The following is an 18,067-nucleotide window of genomic DNA, read 5'->3' on the forward strand; positions in this document are numbered from 1 at the left end:
TAAAATGAAATAAACTCTTTCCTCTCCAAAGTGCTTTTGGTTCTGGTGTTTTTATCACAGCGATAGAAGCCCTAAGACAGAGGAGGAGGAAAGAGACAGAGACGGAGGGGGGGGGGGAGAGAGAGAGAGAGAGAGAGAGAGAGAGAGAGAGAGAGAGAGAAGAGAGGAGGAAAGGTTAGGAAGCGAGGCGACAGGAGCCTGTTTCCAGCTCAGAGGAGTTAAGACACTTCCATGAAATCATATACCAATGAGGAGCAAAGATACAGCGAGAACACACGAGACTCCGAGACTTAGCTCAGTCCAAGTCAATACTAAATCACTGAGGGGTTTGGCACCTAGATTTGAACCTGGGCCCTGACAATGCCGGGTGTGCAGACTCCATTGTCCTCAGAAGCATATGAGAAAGGCCATTGTCCTCAATGTGCTTCATGTCTTGGGCTTGGAGGGTAGGGTCTGGCTGAGCAAACTCCGTAATAGCAAATGGTACAGTAAACAGGGTACCCCTACTCCCCAGAGGCATACTCAACCCTCGACTCTTACAGCCTGTGTACATGACCTTATTGGGAAGACTTTCAAGATGACCTAAAGGGAAGTGACCTTGTAAACGCTCTATCACTGAGAGAGATGCCCAGGAAAGAGAGGAAGTCCTTTGGAAGACAGAGACCGTGATACAGCAGAGCTACAAGCTCCAGAACTCACAGTCACTGAGGCTGGAAGAAATGGAGTCTGTCCAGGAAGGACATTGGAAGACACTATGTGTGCACATGTGCACGCATGAGCAAACATGGAGGCCACAGGACGACCTCTGCTGCCGTTCCCTAGGCGCTGTGTACCCTGTGCTTTGAGACAGGGTTCTCTCGCTTGCCTGGAACTAAGGAAGCTAGGCGACCTGCAGGCAAGACCAGGGATCTCCTTCCTAACACTGGGATGAAGAGCATATGTCAGCCTGCAGTTAAAAAAAAAGAGAAAGAAAAACAAACAAAAGAAAACCATGGGTCTTGGGATGAACTCAGGTGCAAGCACTGTCAACTGAATTAACTCCCAACTTGCCTGTTCACACTTTCATCTCGGACTTTGGCCTCCAGAACCATGAAGATTTTTAAAGTTTCTGTCCCAGCAAAGCACCTCTGTGGTGGTAGTCTAAACTACTGGAAACAAATATGCACTGTAATGCAAACCAAGTCATAAAACAGCAGAACGTGAGAGGGACCTAGTTGGGGCTCTTTTAAATTATGGGGTCTGAAAGGGCAGCAGGTGCAAAGGACAGGACTGGGAAGGACCCTGGCATAAGTTGTTATCTTCAGAGCTAAACAGCCTCCATCTTCATGAGATCAGCTGTGCCGACTTGCGAGTTAGTGAGGCTTCCTGGAAGGAGGTGAGGAGGATGGTGTGCCCTCACCTGCGTCTCCAGCTGTTTTCCCCAGTCATTTATAAACAATTCTGCCCTAATTGGAAGTGTGGCTTAGGACTTTTAATTGCCTCAGTGAAACACCATGACCATAGAGCAAGTTGGGGAGAAAGGGTTGATTTGGCTTACATTTTAACATTGCTGTTCATTATTGAAAGAAGGCAGAACAAGAATTCAAATACAGCAGGATCCTAGAGGCAGAGGCTGAAACAGAAACCATGGAGGGGTGCTGCTTACTGGCTTGCTCCCCATGCCTTGCCCACCCTGTGTACCCATAGAACCCAGGACCACCAGAGTGGGGTACCACCCACAATGGGCCAGGCCCTTCCCCATTGATCACTAATTGAGAAAATGCCTTACAGCTGGATCTCATGGAGGCATTTCCTGAACGGAGGCTCCTCTCTGATGACTCCAGCTTGTGTCAAGTTGACACACAGAACCAGGCAGTACACTGTGTGGCCTTGGGGGCTTGGTCTCTGGATTTGAGAAAGCCTCACAGTCAGTCCACTTGGGGTAAAGACTTTGCTGCATGGCTGCTTTTGGATCAGCCATGGTCTTGTCAGTACCTGTCACTCACGCTCTGTACACAAGCCCAGGAATCTCTCTACTTCCCCAGTATGAAGTCAGTGGCACTGTAGTTTCTCATTAGGACATTGTTCATTTCACCCAGGGAGTGAATCTTAGCAACAAGGTCAGTGGGGGTGGAGGATGACCAAGGTAAAAGGGTGGGAAAAGGTAGAGAAAAGAGAAGAGTAGATAGGCAGATCCTGGAAAGGAAGCAGGGCGGGATCCTGTTAGGCAGGCTCTACCCGCAATGCTGTAAGATCTGGATTTTCCAGTTAAATGTCTCAGTGCGTATTCTACTGTGAAAGTGATGTTGAGTTCCCTAACTGCTGAGAACACAAAGTCCAGAGGGGTGAAACCAGCAACTACAGATATATTCTGAACCTGCTAGCAATTACTGAGTCCATTCCGATCCAGACCATGGATTCTTTTGATCGTTTGTTCCAGAGGAACAAAGAAACCACACTTTCTATGAAATCAAACACCACAAGACACATGGGAAGATCGTCAAAGACATCCTTTATTCCACTCTCCTCGTGCTTACAGCGTGGAATTTCACCTTAACTGTTCCTCCAGCTAGTTTGGTCAATGGCTTAGATGATCACCTTGCCCCGTTTCCTTGGCATAAGCCATGCTAGAAGCAGGCTCAAAGGTTCAGGACTCAACAAATAATAAATCCACTATACCTGGATCCCTAGCCTCACAGCCAGGGTGGGACTGTATTTCTATTCTCTATTAAAAAAAAAAAAGAAGAAAAAAAACAACAGACCCACCTCATTAACATGTAAAAAAGGTCTCAAGTATATTAAAGTGTTGACCATGGTCATAGTTTTTCAAATACCTGGCATTCATCTTTTTCCTATCCCTAAAATTCCTTTTTTTTTTTGTTCACATTATCTTTTTTTGATTGCTTCTTAGTATTAAAAACAAAACCCCAAAGCTGTGGGTTTATTGTACACATTTGCAGGTCCATACAGGAAAACACACAAAAGTTTATATGCCATTTACAATAACATCTCCAAGTATAAAGAACTTGAAATACCACGCCTGCTCTAAGATTAGCTGACCTAGAACAATACAAACTGACTCCTTCAAGCCTTTACCTTCACCACCACTTAACAGTGGCAACTAAAAAACCCAAAATTTAATAGTTCAAATGCACAGCGTTTACTCTGTACAGTGTCCCCCACCCACCCACCCACCCACCTACCTTGAGTTACAGAACCCTTTCATGATTTCTTTCCCATTAATTAATTGAGAAGAGTCTAGAAAATCATGCTGTAGCAATGTATCCCTCAAGAGAATTTGCCAAGAGTTTAGTGTGCTTCAGGGGAAATCCTACTGGAATAAATAGTGATGGTTATTTTCCAGTAAATATGGAGTGAAAAATAATTTTTACCCCAATCTGAGGTATAATCTCACTGTTTAGGGACACAACTGCTATATACTTGACAAACTATAGCAATCACCCAGAACACCTACAGAAAGCCTGTGACAGTTGGCCACATCAGAATGAGTGTCTTTCAAAGCTCATCATGATTTTTGGTAAGATCTTCCCCGTAATTGGTAGCTTGGCTTCCCACAAACATGTTCCAGTTGTCCAGAATTTCCTCCTTGGTGAGCATCTCATCCTGAGGGAAAACGAAAGAGCCGTCAGGGTGGCTGGGAGCTCCTGCCGCTCAGCACTCTGCTCATCCCATTTCACTGATCTGAGGCTTCAAACTCTACATCTAAGCGTCCAGAAGGGCTCCATTCTCATCCCCTGTGGCTACAGTGCAAACCTCCAAACTGGAATGCGATGTGGCTGTCTGCAGAAGCTGCGCTGGAGTGCCTCAGGCAGGTCCTGAGAACTCAGGAGACAGAACTCTACAAGCAATGTGGGCGTTCTCAAAACAGGCCAGGAAGACCCCCACTTCCCTTTCATGGCCTCACTGGGTAACATGTACGTCTGCAGAGCTCAGTGTCTGGGGGGCAATCAAAGCCTCACTCAGGATAGCCAGGTGCTTATGACTGAGTTACAAACACCCCCAGCCTGTTTACTTAGATTCCCATCAGTGGATATGGAAATGCTGGAAGTCACTTGAGTCCTCCCCAAACACACAAGCAGAACCCCAGGAACTTGCTTGAGGTGTCTGACCTCCAAAGGGATGGACTTCCTATGTCAGACATGTTTTATAAATATTTGATGACTAGATGAAACAAACTTACCTCAGGTCTTACTGGGTTAATTTCTTACATCTATGACCTGAATATCAAAGATGTTTTAGTCCTAGGGGGTGTGCTAGTAATCTTAGTCTATGGTCCATGACGGACTATGCAGGAAAGATGGAACCTTGCTCCTTACAGCTGTCAGGATACTGGTGTACTGTACAGGTTTCTACTGGAGATTATGAGAAGTAACAGGTAATGGCCAAAAGGGGCTGATGGTGTCTCTAACAAGGCTGGCAAAGCCAATCTTGAACAATCTATTTCCCATTGATCAGTGGCCCTGAACATGGAAGCTACCTTGTTTTTGTCTGACTCGTACACCAGATGCCGGGCCTCAGCCTGCGCATGGTCGTAGTCCTGAGGGAGGATCCAGTGGCGGATCTCATCCTTGTCCAGCTTCCCATCCTTGTTCAGATCTCGGAAGTCATTGAACTGCTCCCGTTCCGACAAAACCCAGTCTGGCTCGGGGCCATTGTCCTCGTGGGAAAACATGTCCGCTAGAAAGCAAAGCTGTTTTCAGTTACATTAGACAACCAGGAAGGGAAAAACCAAAAAAGCTTGACCCTTGGCATTTTTGTAAGGGAGACAGCCCACGGAGAGAGTAAGGTTGCACTGGTGCAGAGCTGAGAGATGGCCACTGATGTTGGGCCTAACTGGGCCAAAAATCTACAGCCTAATGGAAAGACCCGAGCCTGGCCTGGTGTGTTTCTCGTGGGCCATCAGGCCCAGACAGACCCCGCTGAACCGGGTTTTCTCCTCTTGCCTGGACCTGCTGGCAAAGAGCCGACACATTGACAGGAGGACTTGGTTAGAAGCCAGCAGATAAGCCTCGGTTTCTGTAGTTCAGTGTGCAGGCCCAAAGCTTGCACAATGGAGATAACAATCGGTAAATCACATTTCTCAAGACCGGAGGGCCCCTTATGGGAGGGCCTCTATTCTACCTGGCACCACACACCTGACACCGAGTCAACCCGTTCCACAGCCCACTCCTCAGGAAGTGTCCGATCACATCTTCTTTTCAGTCTGAAGTAGTCACTGCTAGTCTCCCATTTACAAATGAGAATGAACTGAGGCTGCATCCCAGGGGCCTCCACAGGAGGCTGCCCAGGGGCCTCCACACGAGGCTTGCTGGCTGCCAGAGCCATCTTCCCCTCTGTGGTCATCACTATGGCTTGCCTCATTTCCCAAGGGCTTTCTCAGACCATTTTACTTCACTACTGTAAGACAGATCATTCTCTCAATTTTATAAAATGGCAGGAACAAAGAGACGGGAACATTCATACGGTGCTTACGTTTGCTCTGTGTTGCTGGGCTGGCCTGGAACTCACTAATAGACCAGGCTACCTGTTGCCTGCTTCTGCTTGCCAAGTACAGGATTAAAGGTGTGCAGCACCTTGTCCAGTCCTCACTCGCTCTTTTTTGTTATTGTTGTTATTTTGTTTTGTTATTGCCTACTTACACCCCACAGGGGTTTCTCTGAAGGAAACAGTTTCAAAACCTTAAGTAGAAAAAAATTTCAATATAGAAGGGGAAAAAAAAACAAAAAAACAAAACAATCTAACAAAAAACCCAAAGCTCTCTGTGATAAAAGTTTCAATTTGGGGGAAAAGTTACAATAATGTTTCAAAGTAGAATAAAAAAGGATTCTTTGTATAAAATTTCAATGTAAAGGGAAAGTCAGTCATCAGACTGAGTAGACACTTGAAAAGAGAAAAGTCAAGAAAACCACAAGGTAGCCTGGCATGGGGACCCACCCCTTTAATCCTAGCACTAGAGGCAAAGGCAGGCAGACCTCTGGTAGTTTGAGGCCAATCTCGTCTCCAAAGGGAGTTCTAGGACAACCAGGGATGTTACACAGAGAAACCCTATGTTGAAAAACCTAAAACTGGGCTGGAGAGATGGCTCAGCGGTTAAGAGTAATGACTGCTCCTCCAAAGGTCCTGAGTTCAAATCCCAGCAACCACATGGTGGCTCACAACCATCTGTAATGAGATCTGATGCTCTCTTCTGGTATGTCTGAAGATATAGCTACGGTGTACTTACATATAACAATAAATAAATCAGAAAGGAAAGAAGGGAGGGAGGAAAGAAGCAAGGAAAGAAGGAAAGAAAACCTAAAATAAAACCAAGCAAACAACAAGCTCATGGCTGATATTTGTGTGTTATTTGTGTGTTGTGTGTGTGTTTGTGTGTTCATGTTCCCATGTGTACTCATGTGTGAGTGTATCAAAGGTTTATGTCAGGTTTCCTCATCCATTAGTGACTTTACCTTGTATTTTGAGACATGGTCTTTCTTAATGCACCTGAAGTTCACTGACCAGACTTAGGACTGGACATCAAGCCAAGTCCTGCTGTCTCTGCCTCGAGAGTGCTGGGATTACAGGTGTGTGCCAGCTCCAGACTTTTTGGAGATCTGAACTCAGGGCCTTTTGCGTGTACAGAAAGCGCTCTACTAACTGAGCAAACGCCCACTCCAATGACTATCATATGAGCTAGTGTGAGCTTCCTTCAACACTGCAGGAATGGGTGTTGCTCATCCTGTTACAGATCAGAAACCAGGGCAGAGAAGAATTACAGGGTTCTCTGGGGGTCGCACAGCCAGCGGGTGGGAAAGCTAGGGCTCCGAATCCCAGAGCCTTTCCTGTGCCTGGGGACTACCGGCCTTTCCAGGGGGCCAAACCAGCAGCTCATCTAGCTTGCCTAAAGTGGGAACACCCTAGAAATCAGGTCCCTTGCCTGACAAATTCATGCCTAACGTCTTTTTCACTATTAGCTGCTGAAAATTTGATTACTAAACGTAATACTCTTCTCCCCTTTCTGCACAGTCCACAAAATGAAATGTTTCTTGTAGTCAAAGCCACTCAGAATTGTGCCCTTGCCAGATGCCATCTCAACACAGAGTTCAGGGGAGTGACAAGAGTGGACACTGCTTATCAAAAGTGCCCATGGTTTGTTTTCATCAGGGAGCCTTTCTCTCTAATTCAGTCACTGCTGTCATGGTGACAGGTCTGAGGATCTGAACACACCCCTCCCTTATGTGCCTCTCAAGAGGAAGGTTTACACTGAGGAGGTCAGTATACATATATGTACATCCATATTATACAAGGCCAGTGTCACCTTAATTACTGAGGCAAAGAGCTACCTGGCTATGACCTGTGACAGATAGGGAAGTGTTCAGCACTAGACCTGTATGACTTTTCACAGCTAGCAGAAACTGTGCTCATCATTACCAGAGGGTGCTTGTCCCTTACGCATGGAGACAACAATCATACATCAACCCAGATAAGGGGACACCTTGGGTTGAGTATTACATTTACAGGTAAGTAACTGCATCTACTTAAACACACACACATACAAAGTTCTTTCCATAAGTCAATACCCAATGGAGTGATTCTCCCCTTTACGCTGCTTTAACCTGAGACAAGAAAAGGAGGGCTTTTATGAGCAGCCTGAGCTTGGAGCTGTAAGCCACTGCTGTGCGGTTAGTTGGTGGGAATCGTATGGAAATGTTCTTGTTGTGTGCTGCAGATCTCTGTGCCTGGGGACTACCGGCTACTGTGGATCTGAGTTTCAGTCAGGTGATTCTCCCTGTTTCTCAGTAAGAAAATGTCAACTATGGTTCTTCCAGCCAAAAGACAGAACACCAGAGGATGAGCTGCTCTAACGAGGGCAACTGTGCAGTGAAGAAGGTTCTCTCCCTGCCTATAGCTCTGGCGGGTGATCAATCTCATCAGTCACAGTCTCACCCACCCACGCTCAGGACCTCAGCTAGCTGACCCGTGTCTAATTTGAATCTTCTCCTCTGTGATATCCTTCGCCCAGGGGTTGACACTATTAGGAAGTATGGCCTTGTTGGAGTAGGTGTGGCCTTGTTGGAGTAGGAGTGTCATGGTGGGAAGGGGCTTTAAGACCCTCATCCTAGCTACCTGGAAGCCAGACTTTTGTTTGCCTTCAGAACAAGATGTAGAGCTCTCAGCTCTTTCTACACCATGCCTGCCTGCTCCTGTCTTGATGATAATGGAGTGTAACTCTGAACCTGTAAGCCAGTCCCAGTTAAATGTTGTCCTTATCAGAGTTGCCTTGGACACGGTGTCTGTTCCCAGCAGTAAAACCCTGAGACAGCCTCCCCATCTACTTTGGCCTCACTGTATATCTGCAGGCCCTCTAATCCCACTTAAAGGCAGGGTGACAGAGAACCAGCCCTGGGCCCCGTGGGGAGGGCTGCTGGCTGGCCTCCTTTGGCTTCCCTCCCCACCCCCCAGGGAAGTTTAATTACTCACTTGGCACCAGTTGGACCTATGCAACAAATAGGGCTGGAGGGTCCTCTCTGTTGGGAGGTCCCAGCAGTGAGGCCATCAGATCACGGGTGGGAGTGGGTAGAGAAGAATGCTGCCTAGTGTGCATAGCTCAGCCACGCAGCCCGCACTCACCGATGTACTCATCCTGGTCCACAAAACCATCCCCGTTCTTGTCGATGTCCTCCAGCGTTTCCTAGGAAGCAATGGGGAAACAACGCAAGATGGGCATATGCTTTGAGACTCCTACTGCCCTCTTCCTCTGGCCTTTATAACGCTTGGTAACTTGTTCTAGTAGCTCCTGGGCAGTCCATTTACGTTACAAAACAGACGATGGTTGGTATCCTCATCTCTTTCCACAATTTCAAGAACAGAAGCCTCTCCTCAAAAGAAAGCGTGTCTGTAAACTCAGTGTGCTCTGATCCCCTCAAGAACCCCTGCCACACCAACCGATGCCCGATACTAGACGTTACCCCTAAGAGTCTGAGAGAGTCCAGCAGGAGAAGCCCCAGATCAGAGGGACTGGAAAAATAGATTCCACAGTGAAGAGCTAGGACCCTCAGCTGGAGTCAGAGACATATGAAACTACAGAGATTTAAACACTGAAGTTGTAACTGACTTGTAAAAGTATTCTCTAATTACATTTGCCTTTTAGTTGTCATGCTATGCATTGTTCTGTCCACCACTCCTCACCCCCACATCAGTAATGAAGGGAATTTATTGTCCATTGGCCCAGCAACGCAAGGACTTCCTGAATCAAGAAACTAGTCTGAGTCCATAGCACTAATCTTGCTTGAAGTCAAACAATTCCCCTGTAGCAGATCATGTAGCAACTTCATGACTTATCCCTAAATGGATGTTGAATGAATAAGAGAAATAATTCTTGGACCACTGCCCAGTCCTTGGGGTCATGGATGTCATGAGGCAGGAGTGGACGCTGTCATTGATTGGGGAGCTAAGATACTCCGAGCTATTTATGAAAAAAAAAATCTTTCATTTACAGCTTCCCAGCAGTTAGAACTGACTCTGCCCAGGAAACAGGTGATGACATTTATTTAAATGTCATGAAAAATGAAGAGGCATGGGGCCCAACGGGACACTATGGAAAGCTGTGACACTTAGAGCCCTTAAAGCATTGATCATGTATAAGCCTGGCATCTGGGCCATCTGTTCTCTAGAGACTACAGCCGTCATAGCAGCATTTCCAGCCGCAATCTCTGTAAGTTTCCATAAGGTTCTCTATTCCTTCTAAGCTGAAAACAGGAAGAAAGGGGGAGAGAGAGAAAGACGGAGAGAAAGGGAGAGGGAGAGAGGAGGGAGGTGGAGGGGAAGGGGGAGGGGAAGGGGAAAGGAGAGGGAGAGACTAAGCCGGCAGCAACAGCAGCAGCAAAAACAACAGCAAGAGCGGTGCAGAGTGCAGCTCAGTAACCCATGAGTGCATACCTAGATGGCATCTCTCAGCCTCTGCATAACTAAGAGGGCCAGATCATAAACCCGTACATATGTGCTTTTTTTCCTGAGCTGAATGGTAAAGACAGGTTATCCCATCTCTCCATTCTGTCTCTGCCCTTTATCTGCCACCTGATGCTCTGAGATGGCAGAGCAGAGGGTAGAGGTCACCTCCCACTGTTCAGAGGGGGGCTTCCCAGGGGATCTACCTAGGACCATCTTGAATAGACAATGTACAAGTAAGGAACACGCTTGCTTTGTGTTAAGTGGCTTCCGACAGGTGTTTGTTACAACCTCTAGCTTGTCCTGACTACTTCCTGGACAAACAAGAGATTTGACATATTCAACTTCAGTCCTTCCCCGATTCCCAGCAGGCTGAAAGAGTCCCTTTTTGGAAAAAGGAACGAGGTGTGGGGACAGTGTTCTCCCTGGTCTTATCTCAGTCTGGACTCTCACTGTTCTTACCAGGACTACAATCTCCTTCATATGTTCAAACTCCTCTGGGTGCAGAAAGGCAGTGAACTCTTCCCGAGTAGCTGTCAGGTCGCCGTCAAGGTCTGAAGCCTTAAACCTTCTCTCATCTCGTGGCAGCATCTTCTTAAAGGTGTGATGATCAGAGCTATCTTGGAATTCAGCAGGGTTTCCTGCAGGGCACACACAGCCTTTGTTAAGGGTGGGGGACGCCGGGGATGCCGGGGACAGGGGTGGGGATCTGTTCCAGATCACTTACTCTTCACACACCACACACACACACACACACACACACACACACACACACACACACACACACACACGGGATCTTGACTCACCCACTCACTTCTTTAAAACATTTCTATTCAAAGTGACCCGACATCTTCTCTCCCTTCGAGTCATCCTGCCTTAGACCTTAGTGCCCAACAGGAGCTTTACAGCAAGCTCTGCAGAGCGCAGGCTTTAGACAAGACCACACAAGGCCAAGCCTTTATTTACAGACTTCTACATCCATCCATCCAGGCTTTTTTATCTAGGATATACGAGGATTCCCTGTGTTCTAGAGTATCTAAATGCCTCTGCTAGCTTTCAAACTCTCAGGATCTGACTTTGATCACCTTCATTACCTTCCTTTCTCCCTAAGCCTGCCTCCCTGCAGCCCACCAGGCACCTGGAGGGTCTGGAGCAAACCCCTCCCTCCCTCCTCTAACCTACTACCCCAAGCCCCACCCCCCCATGCATGCAAGCATGTGCCTCCTCTGCCCCTCCAACTCTGCCAACATCCGCCTCCCCTGCAGTCTCTCCAAATTGCAATCCGTTCAAGGCCTAGTCTCCACCCCACCTCCCCACTGAAGCCCTTCCCTAAGTTTTGTTTCCTGATGCTGTTTTAGGCATCCTTCATCCTTATTAACATCAGCAGCAATGAGAAATTGCCAGAACATTTTTTTTTCTTTCTCTTCTCTGCACACCTCTGACAGCTAAGTTCAAGCAGGTCTATGACCTAAGTAAGACACCTTCCCCTGTGTCAGTCAAAGGAAGCAACCTGGTACGTTCTCAGTAGGTGGAGGAGGGTGTGTTACATAACAGGTTTTACTCAGAAGGTTGTGACATCTGGGTGAAGGAGGTAGCCGTCATGAGTCTCCTGTGACCTTGTTCCCCACTGGGCAATCTCCACTGTGGTGTCTTACCCAGATAGTAGCCATAGGTGGCCTGCTTGTATTCTTCCCAGGAGATCTTTTCGTCTTTGTCCCTATCATAATCCTTCCAGACTTTAGCGACATTATCATAGATGTATCTTTTCTGTACCCGTTTGATCCAAACTTTCAGCTCCTCAGTAGTAACAAGGCCATCACCATCACTGTCAATTCGATCAACAATTTTCCTGTAGTTAAAATAATAATAAAATGAAACAATAAATCCCTCAAGGCCACAATCAAGACTTGTCTGGTCTTGGCCCAGCGACATGTCAAGCAATTTGCAGTCTTAAATGTTATAAAATTCTAAGATAGATTCAGCCAATCGTCCTTCCAAAGATGATATGGCGTCTCCTCCCAGAAACCACGGTCAGTGGTAGACATCACTAATGCACCATGCCTCTACTTCCTGAAACCCAGATATGTACTCAGAATTCTTCTCAGCTCAGGACTCTGGAGATCACCATAACCACCTGATGAGAACTGGATCTGTTAGATATAATTGTGTGGAGCACATACTCAGTAACTTTGGGTACAATGCAACAACAGGAAATTCTATGTTAATCAAAAGATAAAGGAGCTGCTTGTTTTTAAATCCTACTATCTTATACTCAAGGATTTGAAACTTATGAAGCAGGAGACCAATCCTGTTGGACAAAGCAACCTCCACCAGAAAGCTGGCCCTCTGGCAGCTGAAGAAACTCAGAAGCTCTGCTAATAGGGTACAGACCACTGTGCCCGCTTGGGTTTCCAGCTCTACCTTGACCTAGGTTTCAGGGATTTCAAGCTAGACTCCACTGAAGCATCCTACACACTAGTTCAGGGCAAAATTCAGGCGGAAACTTAGCATCCGTCCATCTGTACATCACACAACTCCAAGCTAGGAGTGTCATTTCTGTGAGGGACATCTACACACCTACAAGCTATGGCTAACACAATGTGTAAGAGAACTTCCACACACCTGGGATGAGGTCATACAGGCCACTGAGTGTCTTTCTTTGGGGCTAGAATCCAATCAACCCCAGTGATAAATTTTGTCAGTGGTAGTTCTGATTAACAGTTAACACTGATTAAAGATGGGAACTGAATTTCTTAGTTCTTTTTAAGTACAGTTTGACCTGTAACTCTTAACTTTTAGTGGAAAAGGTAAAAAATGGGGGGGATGGGAAGCCAGGCACCACCTCTTACCTGAAGCCAAGGAGTCCCGCTCCTTTCTCTGAAAGCTGTGGACACTATTAACAACCTTAAAGTGTCCCTTCAAGCACAATTTTAACAGTTCGGGGACCGAAAGACTAAATCTCATGCATCTTCAGGCTTCTCTAGGGTCAACTCTGCTGGACACAGCAGAATTGATTAAACACCCTGCAGGCTGGTGCTGCTCCAATCCCGAGGACACACTTGGCAGCACCGCCCATCGGTTACCCAACTCCACTGAGAAGCAGATACTCGGCCAACAAAGGCTCAAAGGCATGAAATCACAGAACCTTCTTTTGAAAAAAGGACAGCATTTAATTTACACCATTCAACTGCATTTAAGCAACATCCAGGCCTAGTTCCACCCAACACACAGCAAGAGCTCTCCAACAGTTTACTGGAAGTATAGGAGTGGTCACAAGAGTAAGATCCAGAGAAAGGAAAAGGAATGCAGATAGACTCAGGACACCTAGATCTTCCAGTGGCTCTGGTTATCTGTGTGACCTTCCCTAATCGAGCCCAAGTTCCCCCCACAGGGAGCAGAAACGCCCAAGTGACAAGACCAGTGGGGACTGAAGAGGAGGAAGGTGCCTTTCCTCCTACTGTAGGCTAAGGGTGGAAGTAAAACTCCAACTCTCAGCAAGTAAAAGAAATGAATGACGTCTCCAGGAGGGGCGTGGGGCAAATGGCGCCCCCCCCCCCAGCTGCAAGCAAGGAGACAAGAAAAACCACTCAGTGGACAGGTGAAACCACTCCAGTAGTTTACATTTTTCTAAGATTGTATTCGGCCTCGGAGACGGTAACCCTTCAGTGTTTCCAGAATCTCGAGGACTTGTGCTTTCAATAGATGGTCAAGTGACACACACAGAGTTGCATGGACCTAGGCACGGTACAGCCTAGATTTGGGGGGGGGGGGGGGCGGGGCTGTTGAGAAAGTAGACAGAGGGGCAACTTCATTTGCCCTTAGCTCCAGGTTAGATCAGTCATTTCCAGAAGCTCCCAGTTAAATTCTGACCCAGGTGACCTTAGACAGGAAGGGGCTCAGTCCAGGAACCCTGATGTTAACACTGGGTCAAGGAGTAGTGCTACCATAGTCCACAGCTTTCTAATCCTAATACCCAGACGCACCAACCCCCACCTACCCACTGCCCAGGACTCCATATCTGCCATGGTTACACTCTGTACTCTACCACCGCCAGACTGGCTGTCCCAACAAGGTTTGGGGATCAGGACGTCCTGTCCACCAAAAGCGGACACTGACAACATCTCTACCTCCCCAAGGCCCTTCCCTCTGATCTTTACCTTCCCTCCTCCTCTACCTCCCATGTCGTCTTCTCTGCCTCTTGAGAAGCTGAGCACCCCTCCTGCCCCACAAGAGTTAAAACCGTGATAAACAAGCAGGCCCCTCACTTCGGGATCAGCTTTCTAGTACCTTATACCCAGCAACCTTTGAACCATCCCATACACTCTGATGAAACCAGGCACCTCCCTCCACCTGAAGCGCTGAGGGGTGGGGGGTGGGGGTAGCAGTGGTGGTGTCCTGCTGAATACACGGATGATGGCACCATCATAGCAATCCTGAAAAGGGTTTGCCTGTCCTACGCCACACTAGATGCCCAGCACCCTGAGATCTAGAACATGAGGGTTCATGTGTGTACCTGCCAGATGCCAAACACGGCCCAAACACAGCAACCATGGTGATGCTTGCTACATGAATAAATGAGCAGAATTAAGGTCCTCATATGAGGATTAGACCAGAGACCTCCACTTCCCCTTCTACCAGGCACTAAAGCTAATTACCGTGATGGAGGAATTAAATGAAGCCAGAGGACCTAAACTTAAGGGTTTCCAGTTCCTAGCTCCCTTCCCCTCTTCCTTTCTAAGACAATGCGGAATGGCTGCAATTAGGGCCCCAGAATAAATCAGTCTCCAGGCCCCAAAGCAGTACAATGGTGCGAATTTATCAATGGCCCCCATTGTTAAAGTCCCCCCAAAAGAAGAGAAAGTACTTCCCTGCCAAATAAAAGATACAGTTTGGAGGTGACTTTGAAGTCCAAAGGTCTTTTTATCACAACAGGCAGATGTTCACCTACACAATAGGTATCATTTATCCTGTCCTCCTGAGCGCTTGGTGGCCTTTCTGCCGCAAAAGAGATGGCACTGTTCTTTTCAAATGTAGCAGAACTCGAAGATCCTCTTCCCCCAGGAGCAGGTTCTGGAAACTCTGGTGGCCTACAGGCAGGATTGCTGTGTTCCTCCCCAGCCTGCACCTGGTCCTCCCTAGCTACTGTCCCTCTGCACGATGGCCAAGTGTCTCCCGCACCAGGGTCAGGGTTACTCAGATGTTGCCCAGGTTTGTTTCCTGATTCCAAGCTAAACTCACAAAGCACCACCACTGCCATTTTTCAGGGATTTTTTGCCCCCCGCCCCCAGACAATCAGTTGCCAAAAAGCTGGGTGCCTCACCCATAATGCTGGAAGCAGAGCCCACAGAACCAGTTTCCATCTCTGTACCTCATCCCCCAATCAGCCCCTTTAAACACCTGATTTCTATGTCTCTGTGAGATTTCTGGGATGATTGGTCAAATGACAAGGACATCCACCCTGATCTAGAGACTGGCCAAGAAAAAGCCTCTCCATCTCTTACACATTTGTTTGATCTTGAGATGTTTTTAAACAAGTCTTAAGTGCTTCTCTCTGGACTGTGGGAAAGAATCGGGTACTAAAAAGGCCACAGCCAACAAACTCTGGCTCACTCCGGTTTCTTCTGAGGAAACCTAGATGAGGGGGCGGGCCCTCTCGCTCCCTGCTCCAGAGGCCGCTGCCACGTTCTCGCCTCCCCGTGGGAAGCTATCCCGGCCGGGTGTGGTGGCAACCTCCACACCGGGTCTGAGCGCCCGCTGGCAACTTTGTGCCTCTGAGCCTAGCTCCGGCCTCGGCCCTGTGACCACTGGCGCGATTTCGCTTTCGCTTTGCGCTCGTGGTCCCGCGTGGCTCCCTCTGAGGTGGCTGTGGGCCCCTGCGTGGTCCCCGAGCGGCCCGGGCCGCGGCCTCACCCCAGCCTCTCCTTGCTCTCGTCCGGGCTTAGCTGATCGAAGGTCTTGGAGTCCTCCTTGCCCAGGAAGGCCTCATGATCGTACTGGAAGCTCTGGTTGTCCTCGGGCGGCCGCTCGCCTAGCTCTGAGTCCGGCCGAACCACGCGCTCCTTGCGCACCGTGGGCTTGGCCCGCAGCGCCAGCACCAGCGCCAGCAGCAGCCCCAGGGCGAGTCCCAGGCGGCCACCGCGCGCCATGGTCGCGAGCAAAGGGAGGCAGCGGGGCAGTGGGGGCTCACAGCGCCGCAGCCGCTGTCCCCTCCCCAGCGAGGGGCGCGCCCGGCTAGCTCGAGAAGGCTCGGGCCGTCCCACTCACGCGCCCATTGGCCACGGCGCCGCCGGGGGAGGCCGGGGCAGCGGAGCCACGTCGCCAGCCTGGGTGGTGGGCGCAGGGCTCGGGTTTCGCCTCGGCCCCTCCCTGCGATCTCGTTGCGAGGGGCGGGCCCAGATGATGGGGGCTGTGGTCTAGAGAGCTCTCTGCAAGACCGGAAAGAAGTACTTTGAGAAAATGCAACAGATGTTTTGGGGTGATAGCTCATCTTCGCATTTAGAGAAGTAGCGCTGCCACTCAGCTTCCAGCTGAAAGCCCGAGCCTCAGCCCAAGGCTAGCCCGGAGATGAGCATTTAAGCCCAGTTAACAATTTGTAGTGTGGTTAGGAGAGCACTTGAGTCTGGAAGTAGGCCGGGATGGGCGTGGCCCCCTAGGTTAGGGAGGAAGCAATCTTAACATCCATGAGATAACACTGGAGGACTATGGGAGGAGACCAAAGAGTAAGAAGTTCCTTCTAGCTCCTATCAGAGAGAGGCAGAAAGGCTTCCCAAAAGAAACACAGATATCAAATTATAAAGCTTTCGTTTCTGAATGTTGGCAAGCCATTTTACAAACCCCCTATCTGACTCAAATCCTATCAGAGTATTAAATCCGAAATAATGATACCAATCAGTGATGGTCTGTATTATATAACTTTCTGCAAGGATGGAAATGTTCTCCATACGTCCTGTCTGTCCTATATGTAGTGGCAATTGAATACTTGACACGGAGCGGGTCCTAAGTCAGTGGTTGAGCTTAAATGTAAAAAGCCATGGGAGGCTAGTGTTTAACAAACTGAGGATGCCCGTCTGAACCTATTACTCTTCACAAAAATGCTTGTAAATGTCAGAGGGTTGACGGATCTTTTAAAGGGTCTCAGGAAACTGTGATTGAAGAGAGAAGACTCCTCCTACTCCCAGCCCCCAAAACTGTAGTAAGTACCATCTACTCACCTCCTACACCTGTCTACATTCTTGAGAAAAGGCCAGTGGGCTGTGCATCATGCCCTTGCAGTAAGGAAGCCAAGACATTATAGCACAGACACAAGTCCCTTTCTATTAAGATCATTTACAGTTAACAAACTGAGATGATGAGCCTGATACGCATACGCACCGAGGGCTGTCTTAGGCTGCGAACAGACACCATGGCCAAGGCAGCTTTAATAAAGACCTATTTCATTGGGGCTGGCTTATAGGTTCAGAGGTTCAGTCCATTATCATCAAGGCGGAAGCATGGCAGTATCCAGGCAGACATGGTGCAGGAGGAGCTGAGAGTTCTACATCTTCATCTGAAGGCTGCTAGGAGAAGACTCACTTCTAGGCAGCTAGGATGAGGGTTTTAAAGCCCACACCCACAGTGACTCATCTGCTCCAAGAGGGCCATATTTTCTACTAGTGCCACTCCCTGGGCTAAGCATATGCAAATCGTTCCAAGGACATAATGAAAACAAGCCAGAAGCTGGGAGCTCACAGCTTGCTCCAGCAGCATGGAGCTTAGGTTTCAGTCCTGAGGCCTCTGGCAGGAGCCTTCAGATCTCTGCTTCGGGATCCAGAACAGCCTGGGCTGCAACACCACATTTCCAGGTCCTGCAAGAGGCAAGAGGGGCATCCGGGAGGCCGGCTGGTAGGAGTCAGTGTGCTCTGGTGAGTCCAGCAGGCCCCTGCAGGAGCGAGCCTTCAGGTGCCTGCTTCGGAATCTGACAGCCTGGGCCACAGCACCCTGTCTCCAGGCAGTTCAGGAGGTCAGCTGTACACCAAAGGCCACCTGGGAAGAGGCAGCTAGCACTGGTGAGTCCATCTTTGACAAGACTAACTAACACCAGTGAGAATTAGATGGCAAAAGGCAAACGCAGGAATGTCACTAACAGAAATCAAGGCAATAT

The 18,067-nt window shown here is 48.5% G+C and overlaps 1 protein-coding gene across 1 annotated transcript; it reads right to left on the bottom strand.

Annotated features, from left to right (window-relative positions):
* Positions 1-2,474: 2,474 nt before the first annotated feature.
* On the bottom strand, positions 2,475-16,304 carry Rcn1 (reticulocalbin 1). Its single transcript, XM_052183136.1, has 6 exons — positions 15,838-16,304; positions 11,583-11,776; positions 10,390-10,568; positions 8,611-8,671; positions 4,478-4,677; positions 2,475-3,603 (listed from the first exon to the last, which is right to left on the bottom strand). Exons 1-6 carry the CDS (start codon positions 16,071-16,073, stop codon positions 3,496-3,498), a joined length of 978 nt encoding a protein of 325 aa, XP_052039096.1. The 5' UTR covers positions 16,074-16,304; the 3' UTR covers positions 2,475-3,495.
* Between the last annotated feature and the right edge of the window lie 1,763 nt (positions 16,305-18,067).

Source organism: Apodemus sylvaticus, chromosome 5 (assembly GCF_947179515.1).
Source record: "Apodemus sylvaticus chromosome 5, mApoSyl1.1, whole genome shotgun sequence".
Taxonomy (NCBI): Eukaryota; Metazoa; Chordata; class Mammalia; order Rodentia; family Muridae; genus Apodemus; species Apodemus sylvaticus.